Source organism: Panthera pardus, unplaced genomic scaffold (assembly GCF_024362965.1).
Source record: "Panthera pardus isolate Hobbes unplaced genomic scaffold, ASM2436296v1 HiC_scaffold_8, whole genome shotgun sequence".
Taxonomy (NCBI): Eukaryota; Metazoa; Chordata; class Mammalia; order Carnivora; family Felidae; genus Panthera; species Panthera pardus.
The window spans coordinates 100903186-100914740 of NW_026527013.1; the positions used below are offsets into that span (position 1 = coordinate 100903186).

General features: G+C 33.2%; 1 protein-coding gene across 4 annotated transcripts in view; it reads left to right on the forward strand.

Annotated features, from left to right (window-relative positions):
• The window catches only part of MIOS (meiosis regulator for oocyte development), a 47537-nt gene extending 39341 nt beyond the window's left edge, over positions 1–8196 (forward strand). For all 4 annotated transcript variants that reach the window (XM_019443410.2, XM_019443412.2, XM_019443415.2 and 1 more), the window contains 2 exons: positions 5279–5408; positions 6143–8196. In XM_019443410.2, the coding sequence (XP_019298955.1) occupies positions 5279–5408; positions 6143–6239 (227 nt within the window). In that variant the 3' untranslated portion in view covers positions 6240–8196. The remainder of the gene's footprint in view (positions 1–5278; positions 5409–6142) is intronic.
• The last annotated feature ends 3359 nt before the right edge of the window (positions 8197–11555 follow it).

Genomic DNA, 11555 nt, shown 5'->3' on the forward strand with positions numbered 1-11555 from the left:
GAAAATAGTTTGGACTAAAAATCTACAGTGAAAGAACAAGGAGGCAAAATATTGCATAAAGAAGTTCTATATGAACTGGGATACATAAAAATAGTTAAATTTAGGGGTGCCTGCGTGGCTCAGCCGGTTAAGTATCCGACTTCGGCTCAGGTCATGATCTCCTGGTCCGTGAGTTCGAGCCCCATGTCGGGTTCTGTGCTGACAGCTCAGAGCCTGGAGCCTGCTTCCGATTCTGTGTTCCCTCTCTCTCTGCCCCTCCCCGCTCTGCCCCTCATGCTCCCTCACGCTCTCTCTCTGTCTCTCAAAAAATGAATAACATTAAAAAAAAAATTTTTTTTTAAAGTAAATTTAATACATCTTTCACAACATAGCCTCAGGAAGCCATAATGGCCCATTATTTTTTGCTAGATATTTGCTTTTCAATCTTTTTAATTTTTGAAATAGATAAGAAAAGATAAAATCAATTTTCTAAAATTTGAAGGAAGCTCAAAACATTTCACCCTGTTATAGAGATCGGTAATTTAATGAATATTCTACACTCAGGTTTATAAAATCTTAACATTTTTCCATATTTGCGTCAGAAATTTTTTTTTTGTATTTTGCTTCAATAATATTTTTTTTTATATAATATATATTTGAACAGTTGAAGGCTGTATATGCTGAGTTGAATCAAAGATCCTTGTGGAGCTAATAGTGTACAATGAGTATGGATAAAATAAGAAATGATATGTTTAAGAAAAGAAATACTGGTCCAGAATCCCTTATCTATCATTCCAGAATCTCTAAAAAGATCTGAAAATCCAAGTTTTGTAAATGAATTTACAGTAATCTCATATGGTAAAGAAACCTGTTCAGAACTGGCAGAAGGCTGTTAAGGTCTTTGATTACAGGATGCTGCCTCTGACTTTCCTGGAGTTGTTATATAATATTTGCTCACTATTTTCCAAAAATCCCAAGCATTCTGTATTCTGAAACACATTTAGCTTTCTGAGTTAGATAAGGAATATTGTATAAAGAAAGTGTTATACTTCTGTTTGAAGGACATCTGGAAATTTTCAGAAAGAAGATACCGTTTAAGGTGGTCGTTTAAAAAAGTTTGGGAGATTTAAATATGGGAAGATCTTAGAGAGGCCTTACAGGTTGGAGACGAAGTGTAAAAAGCATAAACAAGGGTAAAGAGATTAGTGAGTGTTAGTACAGAAAGTGTATGGTAACTAGCAGCTGCGTCTGTATGACAAGAGCCTCAGAAGTAGATTAATAGGAAATAGTGTGGGGAAATTAGGGAAACCTGGTCTTTAAGTGATTGTTGTGCTAATTACAAAATACAGTTGACCTTTGAACAACATGGGGGCAGGGGGTTAGTGGAACCAACCTCCAGACAGTCAAAAATCCAGGTATAACTTCTGACTCCCCCAAAATTGAACAATTGGTAGCTTACTATTGACTGGAAACCTCACAGATAAGCTAAACCATTGATTAACATACATTGTATGCTTTGTGTATTATATACTGTATAGTATATAATACTAGGGAAAATAAAATGTTAAGAAAATCATAAGGAAGAGAAAATATATTTACCATACTGTAAAAAATCCACATGTAAGCAGATCCATATAGTTCAATCTCATGTTTTCCAAGGGTCAGCTATAATAAGCATATTCTTTTTTAGTATGTAAAATCAGAAGACTCTGAGTTCCAAAATAAGACAGGACCTAATAGAAATAAAATGCTAGCTCAAGGTAGTTTAAAGATTGCGGTGTACACATCCCTCTGTTGCTTTGCCTACAATTAGAGATACTATCCATCCATCATGCTTTGTGATCCAAGTGGCCAGGATTTCCATAAGCTTATTTAACGGAGGGTTGCATATCTTTACACTCAGTTGTGCTTTAAAGATTGGACTCTGTTGAAACTCAATGGAGTTTATAATTATAAACACAATTATTTATAAATGTTTATAATTTTATACTTATAACTATAATGTTTAATTGTAAACATATTTAGCAGTATGAATTATAACCGTTATTTAGTCAACAAATGTCTAATTAGCACTTATTCTTCTAAGTGCTGGGAATAGTACAGTGAACAAAACAGAAAAATCCCTGCCTTTATAGATGTTAATGTACAGATGTGATACCTTTTTTAAAATTAGGTTACATACTAGTTTCTCTCTTACTCTTCTTTTAGTAGTAGCAGCAGTAGTAGTAGTTAGTGACTATGTGAAACTCTAGTTTCCCTTGACTATTCTGTAGCACTTATCTTTGTAATTCACTATGAATATTATAAAAGTTACAACTATTTGATCTTTTTTTGAGTATAGTTGACACACAACATTACTTAAGTTTCAGGTAGGTGTACAGTTTAGTGCTGTGACAAGTTTATATGTTATACTATGTTCACCACAAGTGTATCTACCTGTTACATCACTATTACAGTATCACTGACTGTATTCCTACATTCTGCCTTTTATTCTTGTAACTTAATCATTTCATTACTGGGAGCCTGTATCTCCCTCCCCCCTTCCCATTTTGCTCAACCCTTCCCATCCCTCCCTCTGGCAACCGTCAGCTTTATTCTCTGTATTTATATGTCTGATTCTGCCTTTTTTTCTAATTTTTTAAAAATTTATTTATTTTGAGAGAGTGAGAGCAGGGGAGGAACATACACACACACACACACACACACACAGAGAGAGAGAGAGAGAGAGAGAGAGAGAGAGAGAGAGATTGATTGAGAATCCCAAGCAGGCTATACATGGTCAGCACAGAGCCTACATGGGGCTTGAACTCATGAAACTTGTGAGATCATGACCTGAGCTGAAATCCAGAGTCAGACACTTAACTGACTGGTCCACCCAGGTGCCCTGATTCTGCTTTTTGTTTGTTTATTCATGTTTTTTAGATTCCATTTACAAGTGGAGTTGTAGGATATTTGTCTTTCTCAGTCTGACTTGTTTCACTTAGCCTGATACCCTCTAGGTCTATCCATGTTGTCTCAAGTGGCACAATTTCATCTTTTTTTATGGTTTTGTAATATTCCATTGTATATGTACACCACACTTTCCTTATCCATTTGTCTATTGATGGACACTTAGGTTGCTTCCATGTCTTGGCTATTGTAAATAATACTGCAATAAACATAGGAGTGCATGTATCTTTTTGAGTTAGTGTTTTCATTTTCTCTGGGTAAATACCCAATACTGGAATTACTGGAATTACTGGATTTTTAATTTCTTGAGGAACCTCCATATTGCTTTCCACAGTGGCTGTTTCATTTGCATTCCCACCAACAGTGCATGAGGGTTCCCTTTTCTCTACATCCTCACCAGCACTTGTTATTTTTATATTTTTGTTGCTAGCCATTTTGAGAAGGGTCAGATTTCATTGTGGTTTTAACCTATATTTCCCTGATCTTTTCATGTGTCTGTGAGCCACCTGTATGTCTTCTTTGGAAAAACAACTGTTCAGGTTCTCTGCCTATTTTTTTAATAGGACTGTTTGTTTTCTGGCTCAGTTATAGAAATTTCTTTTGTATTTGGTTATTAACCCTTTATCAGATATATCATTTGCTAAAGCTATTTGATCTTTCAAAAGCCTTTTCACATGGCATTGAGGTAGACCTTAATATTTTCAGCTTCATCAGAGGAACATAAGGAATAAACTGTTCTGGATTCAGTCTGTTTTCTGCATCTTAGAAGTTACAAAAATAAAGTGAAAATCACTAATGAGCTATTACACAATATAAAATGGTTATCTTTAAAAGGTCTATATTAAAAAAATAAAGGTCTGTATTTTCTTTCTTTTTGTCTTCCTCTCCCCTTTCATTGTTAATCATTTTTATGAAGCTTTTAGGAAGAATTTCGGTGTATTTACATCTTAAATTCTTCAACCACCTGTACATCCTTTAGCAAAAACAGATGGATATTTTAAAAAACTATTTGTAAGACTATCCCTTTGGTCATTAAAGTGTTACTAGCACAGCGTCATATGTTAATAGCACAATTGCTCGATTAAACTTAATATTTTTACTTAATCATTTTTCCTATTGCCTCTAATCATATACAATCTTAAAATATTTTAATTTGATCTGTTTTAGAACAACAACAATAAAAATATTAAGGTGGCCAGGATTAATAGAATGAGCATTTTTTGAGTACTAAAAGTTATGTGAATATGTGTGTGAAGATATACATGTCTAAACATGCATGTGTAATAAAACATTTTTCTTAAACTTTTTTGTGAACTGTAACACAAATCGAACATCCCCGAGACCTCTAGCCTGCTTAAGATAACATTGTCTATACCAGTGCCTTTGCTCATTATTCCCTGCCTAGTCCTACCTCTTTCCTCTTCCCCAGAAGTAACTACTGCCATAAATTGTGTGTTACTTGGTTTCTTGCTTATCTGTATGTTCTATCACATGTTTGGTTTTGTCTGTATTTTAAATTCCATATGAATGAATCTTCAGGAATATATCCTTTGACTTACCTTTTTTTGCTCAACACTGTTTTTTTTTTTTTTTTTAGTTTTAATTGTGCTAATGAATATAGCTGTAGTTTATTCACATTTCATTAATATTTGATATTCCATTCATGACTCTAACACAGTTTTTCCATTCTATTATTGATGGATGCTTTGGTTGTTTCTAGATTTTTACTATTACAAACAATACTGTTACGAACATTACTGCATATGACTCCTTTGTGCATGTACATAAGTTTCTCTATGTACCTAGAAATAGAATTGCTAATTAATACTGTTTGCTAATGTTTTCCTTTGGATTTTTATGTCTGTTCAGGAGAGAGATTGTCCTATAATCTTCCTTTCATACATTATCTTGGTCTGCTGCTTTTAGCAAAGGTATACCAGCATCAGGAAGTACATTGAGAAATTTTCTCTTTTCCTGTTTTTTGGAGGAGTTTATATAGATGAAAATTACCTGTTCCTTCAGGGTTTAGTAGAACTCACTTGTAAACTGGGCTTGGTAGTTTCTCTGTGGGAAGATTTTAAACTGATTGCTTTTCTGAGGTTAATTCAGATTGCTTCTTAGTGGGTTTGGTAATTTATATTTTTCCTTTTTTTTGGACTATTAAAAATGTAAGGAAACTTTTGTTATTCAGTAGTTTTTCAGTCTAAACTGGGTCGTAGCATTAAAATAGCTATTTCAATATGATATATGATTTGTAGTTTAACATAGTTTTAGAAATAACTTTCAAGTTAAAGCTTTGAATAAAATTTTGTGATAATAGTTAATGAAGATGATTTTCTTTAACCCATAGGAGGATCCAAATCAGATGAAAAAGTAGACTTGAGCAAGGATAAAAAATTAGCTCAATTTAACAACTGGTTCACATGGTGTCACAATTGCAGGCATGGTGGACATGCTGGCCATATGCTTAGTTGGTTCAGGTAATCAGCACATTTCTTCTTTAATAGGCTTGGAGTTAGAGGTGATAGCGCAGATGGCCTTTTAAATAGTTCAGGCTTATGTAGCCGAAGGATGAATTTCTTTTTTGCTGTCATTGGAGTTAACAAAGGTGGTGTCAACATTTCTATCATTAGATATCCTATGTAATTTTAAACTGTAAGATTAATACTTATATAAGAAATAGTTTAAATATTATGTATGGGTTAAATGTGTGAATTTACAGTTTTTACAGCTAACCTAATATCCAATCTTAGTATGTAATTGTAGAAATTAAATGACAGAGTATACATATCAAACTACCGCATCAGTTATCTTCTAAATAAACTTGTTATATAGTAAGTATGCATTCGATGCACTGGAGACTCAAGCCATGTTTAACTTCTGCTTTGAATAGTGCCAGTGGCCCTTTGTCCTCATTGCTGTAACTTTTATACCCAGTTTGTCACATTGGCTTTAATTACAACTCTGAGCACATCCCTGTCAACTTCATAACTATAAATAAGGTGTCTATTGTATATTTAAAAGGTAAAGCTATTCACTTTTTAGTAACTTTCTTCCCAGTTCAGCTTGTCAGTCATTTTTTGTTTAAGTCTTTGGGTTTTAATTCCTGTATTTTTTCAAATACCATTCTACATACAGATAGGTATATAGATAAATGTATGTATGTATATGCTTAATTTAGATTTTTAATTTTTACTTGACCTATTTTTTTTAGGGACCATGCAGAGTGTCCCGTTTCTGCATGCACATGTAAATGTATGCAGTTGGATACAACAGGAAATCTGGTACCTGCAGAGACTGTCCAGCCATAAAATGTTACCATCTAAAGAGAAACCTTCAAGTGTGGAGCTTTCTAATCGATGTCCTTCATAGCTCAAAAACGTACCTCAGAACAAGTCACTCGTGACTTTCCTGTAATGGGAAAATAAATCATTCTATCAAATCAGCAATTTGATGTTTGAGTGATTTTGATGTGCTTCACAGAGACAAACGCTGCTCAAGTGAACAGAGTGTGGGCATGAATTCTGTTCAGTAGGTTGAAAAAGTTCATTGTGGAAGAGTTTTATAGGGTTTGTCAAAATTATGAACGCTTTGCAAGCAGAGTTTTTGGAATAACCAAGAACACACTTTGAACCTGTATCTTCTATGCTGAAATTGGATCTGTATATCTTTTAAAATAGAATAAAGTGACCAATTTTTACCTTTAGAACTGGAGAGCCCTTACTCCACACTGGAGAATAAATTTCATCAAGGTATGGTTGGTATATATGTTTTAAAGAGTCCATTCCCTCGTACACTTTCATTTCAAGATAAGAAATCTTCTGGCACAGATCATTATTGTCTTCCTAAGAAAAGCCAGAATTGAAAATGCATCTTACAACTTTTTCTCATCTGAAGAGAAAAATATGTACCATTTCAGGGGAACATGTTCTGAAATTTTCAGTTTTTCAGCCTTTTGTTTTCCAGTGTTCTCATTTGTCTTCAAAGATTCTCTCCATGTTAATTCATCATCTTATGCCCATGATCTGCAAACGTTTTGCTGAACACAAAGTCTATGCAAGATTATTATATGTGACCAACCATTCAGCTTCACCTACTTCAGTATGTCCTACTGTCAAATCCCTCCTATTTTGGAATACCCGGTTTTTTCTAAGGTTGTGGAAAGCAGAGTCACTTTGGAGATGATTATACTTTAAATGTAAGTTTCTAAAAGTATATTTGGGCAAATTCAGGAGCTTTATTTAAAAATTTTATTCTTTCCCTTTTCATAGCTAGATAGTTGGGAGAGAAATAGCAAAGGGTTTGTAGCATGCTTCTCTGTTATCTGACTTATGCAGAGTATTGAACTGAATTTCGTAGTTGAAGTTGTATTCATAGATAAAATAAGCATAAATCTTAATTATTATATAGATTTTGGAGAAAAATATCTTAAGCTAAAGAATTTTCAGAGCTTTCATGCTAGCAGTTTTACTTGGTAGAATTAATATATTTATTTCGAGGTGTGACCTAAATACTGAACAAAAGTGGATTCAATTTATTTTTTACTTTGAGATCTGATACAAAAGACCCTTTTTAGGGAAAATATTGTATATCTATTGCATATCTACTGTAAACATCTCACCTAGATGACAGTCTTCTTTTAAATTGAAAGAATATATATATATATATATATTTTTTTTTTCAAAGATTTCTATAAAGGGGACTTTTTCCAGTCTTCTTTTAAGTAAATCTTCCTGACTTTATTTTACTTAAATATAACCTTTATCTGTACCTTTAAAATTGCTTCAGTTGAAGTGTTCCTTTCAAATTTACTATGCCAAATCAGCTTTAAGTAATGTCAAACTATCGTAATACATTTTCATTTCTCCTTAACTAAAGTTAAGATAGAATTACTGAATTTATATTTATAATAGGGTTATACCTAAAATATTTATAATTTTGGGAAGTACAGTATAATAAAACAAAATCTAGTATATAAATCTGCTTGTAATCATATAGGATGACATTTTTAAGATTCCTTATACCTGTGTCAGTCTCCTGATATTTTCTCTGAAGCCCAAATATTCATATGTCTATTATATTTGTTTTGCATTTCAATGTATGTGGACCATGAAAATAGATTCAAATTATTTTTCCATTTTTATTCTTAGTCACTGGTGTTTGGGATTATAAACTCAAGGTATTTTACCTAAACATGTTCAATAGAAGTGTTTAATAAAAATGTTTTTATTACTTTTTAAAAAATTGAATAAATTTGGGTTGAAGTCAGCATGTCTGATCTAGAATTTATCTTTGACTCCTTTACACATAATCCAATAAAATAATATTCATACTTATTTTGATGGCAAACTTGATAACTAATCTTGGAAGTAACATTTCTTTAGGTTCTTTTTCAGTTTAGTATGCTTTCCAGGATGGTTATTCTGTAAAATGGTATATTTTAAAGGTACCTTTCCATTGTCAGTGGTAGGTATTAGAGTTAAAAGAAATACGATTCTGAATGCAATTATATGGCCAAATTTAATTTCGCCTATTCATTTGACTGCAAATATTAAAAAGGAAGAGCTTTGAAACTTAGATTATAATCCTAGCCCCAGTATAGTGGCCAAATGACTTACCCTTTTTGAGCCTCAATTTCCTCCTATGTTAAAAAGTAAAGAAATACTTCATAGGGTGATTAGGAGTGTTAAGTGATGAAATAAACATGAAGTACTGTATCCCTGTCACATACTAAGTGCTCTGTAAAAGGTAGTGATTAATACTTGTTGTTATTTTCATCTTTATTGGTTACTTGTCTTACTTTTTAATTGAATATGGTATAATTTAAATGAGGTATAATTTTACTCTTAAGTAAAAATTTCCCAAGAGTTTATTTTCTGAAATCTGGATAAATTATGACTTTTTTTTTTTTTTTTGAGGTAGGACTTACCTACTTTTGTTTATACTGTATTTAGAATAATACTTTTTGCTTTTTGAGGAGAGGAAATCCTTCAAACAACCATCTAGGAGTTTGATGTAATACAGGAGTGAACCCAAGGATTGAAATTAAGTTTTCGGTACCTCTGGACACACCTGACTGGTAATTCTTGAAAACTTGAGGTTTTTGTATTCATATTCAACTCTTAAATCCCGGTCTTTATTTGTCTAGGAGAACATATTTCTGTGTAATCCTTCCTTTTCTGCTGTTTCATTACACTTAATACTCATTTCAGTTAAAATGTTGGGGTGGGTAGTAGTAATAAAACAGAAGTATACTGTGAGGTTTTTTTCTCCATTGGGATAGATGTAATTAAAACAAGTTGGGGGAACTAATTAGTTGTATATGTCAGACATCTGCTCAGAGGCATCACAGAGGTAGGAGAGACGTGTTAGGTGTTAGTTCAGCATCCTCACTGTGTCCTTGCGATCCACATGGCCGTGGCAGAGATGGGGCTACCCAGACAGCTGATCTCCTATCTGCTACTCTGACTCCTTCCATGACATCGTCTGCCTGTTTTCCCTCTTGCCTGAAAATTTTGTAGGTTATTTGGCTGATATACAAAGCAGCATTTTACAAAAATACTTCTGTAAACTGTTAATTTTTCCTGAGTATGGAGACCGAAGGAAGGCTTCCCAAATATTTTTAAAGCTAATGTAATCCAGAGATCAAATAACATGGATTGCCAAAACAAAGAACTGATTTTACTTAGGAATATAACATGATAAATTCATAATAAGTAAAGTGAACATCAAGTCCAACAGTGTATTAATAAGAATAATAGATACTGTTGGTACTTATTATGTGCCGTGTTCCATGCATGTTACCCTATTTGATCCACACAGTAGCCCTGTAAGGCAGGTGTACTATTACTGTTCCCATACTGTACATGAGGCAGTTGAGGTATAGGGACACGATGTCACTGTGGTAGGTTACACAGCTAGTAAATAGCAGAGCCACGATTGAGGTAGCAGCAATCTGACTTCCTAGTCCTTTTAATTACTATTTTATACTTCTGTGTACTACTTTATGAACTGAACAAGAAAGGTTTTATTTAATATTAGTACATCAAAACACACCAAAAAATGTCAATAGCTCATTCAGTGTAAAAGGCATTTGATAAAATTCAAAAATTCATTTCCAATTTGTTTTTTAGATTTAGTTATTATCATGCAAAGGAACTGTTTTTCCTCCCTTGTTTCCCTTCTATTATGCTGTCTCAAACAGCTGGCCTCATGCCTAGTGGAGAACTACTGAAATCCTTCCCATAAAACAAGGATCCTAATGTTACCACCAGTTTTGTACATAGCAGCACAGAAGAAGAAAGCACAAGGAGGCACACCTTGTTTCTTTTCCAAGTCCTTAAAGTTTGGTGTGGCAAAAATGCCATAAATAGTTAAAAGGCAAGCAAACTGGTAAACTACAACATGCATGACAAATACCCTTAATTCATAAGGAGCATTCTCAAATTCATAGAAGACCCAACCAATAGATAATCTTGATCAAGAACTTGTATAGGCAAAATAAAATGGCCAGTAAATATACATAAATGTTGAATCAGAAACTAACACTAATTAAAACAATAGGATACTGCTCACCTGCCTGCATAGATTAAAAAGAATAATATGCATTTTCATGGATGTGGAAAAGGAATATTCTCAGATAACAGTTTGTGAGAGTATATATCACTACAAGTGTTCTTGAGGACATTAGAGCAGTATGTATCAAAAGCCTTAAGGTTCACACCCTTCGACATAGATAGATCGAATATATGGGAACATTTCTGAGGGATAGATAAGGGCACAAAGATGTATGTTTCTAGGAAGTGGTTCATAACAGTATTGTTTATGATAAAAAAAAACAATAAAATTAAGAGTGAAGAAATTGCTATGTCCAGGGAATACTAACAAATTATTCAAATAGTATAGATACTTTTATTGACAAAGGAAGATTCATGAAGTATTAGCAAAGAGAAAGGCAAGTTACAGTATGTATAACATATAAATATATTTGCATGGAACATGAATATTTACAAAAATTTTAACAGTGGTCATTACTCAAGAGTGGGATTTTAAGTGTCATTTTTTCTTCTTGCTTATCTGTCCTCTAGTTTTTCTATAATAATGATAAATGTACAAATAAATGAATGTGCATATCACACACACATTACTGCCTTTTTATAAAAGTTACCCATGATATGGTATCTTACTATGATAATGAACAATCAAATATGGGGAATCATTCTGAGAATTATTCTGAGAATAACACCTTGCTGCAAGCTGTTATGAAAATTAGTATTGAAAGCATTTTTTTAGATTTCATATTTTATGGTAATATATAGGAATAACATGAAGATGTGGATTTTTCTCTTAATCTTATCTCTCTTATCATATTTGGAAATAGTGCATTTTGCCCTCCATTTAGCACATTGGGAAATAGATCCACAAAATAATTCTGATTTCCCTGAGATTAGTGGTACGTAGTCAGTGACTTTCAGTATTTTCTCTTCTAGATCTTTCTCATGAGATTTCCTAACTCCTTTGTTTTGGCTGTAGGCCTGTAGCAGGAAACCATCCTTTATGCTTTTTGTGTGCCCCCGTGTACCGGACACTGTTAAAGGTTATGATTTCAAAGGGTTGATGGGCACCAT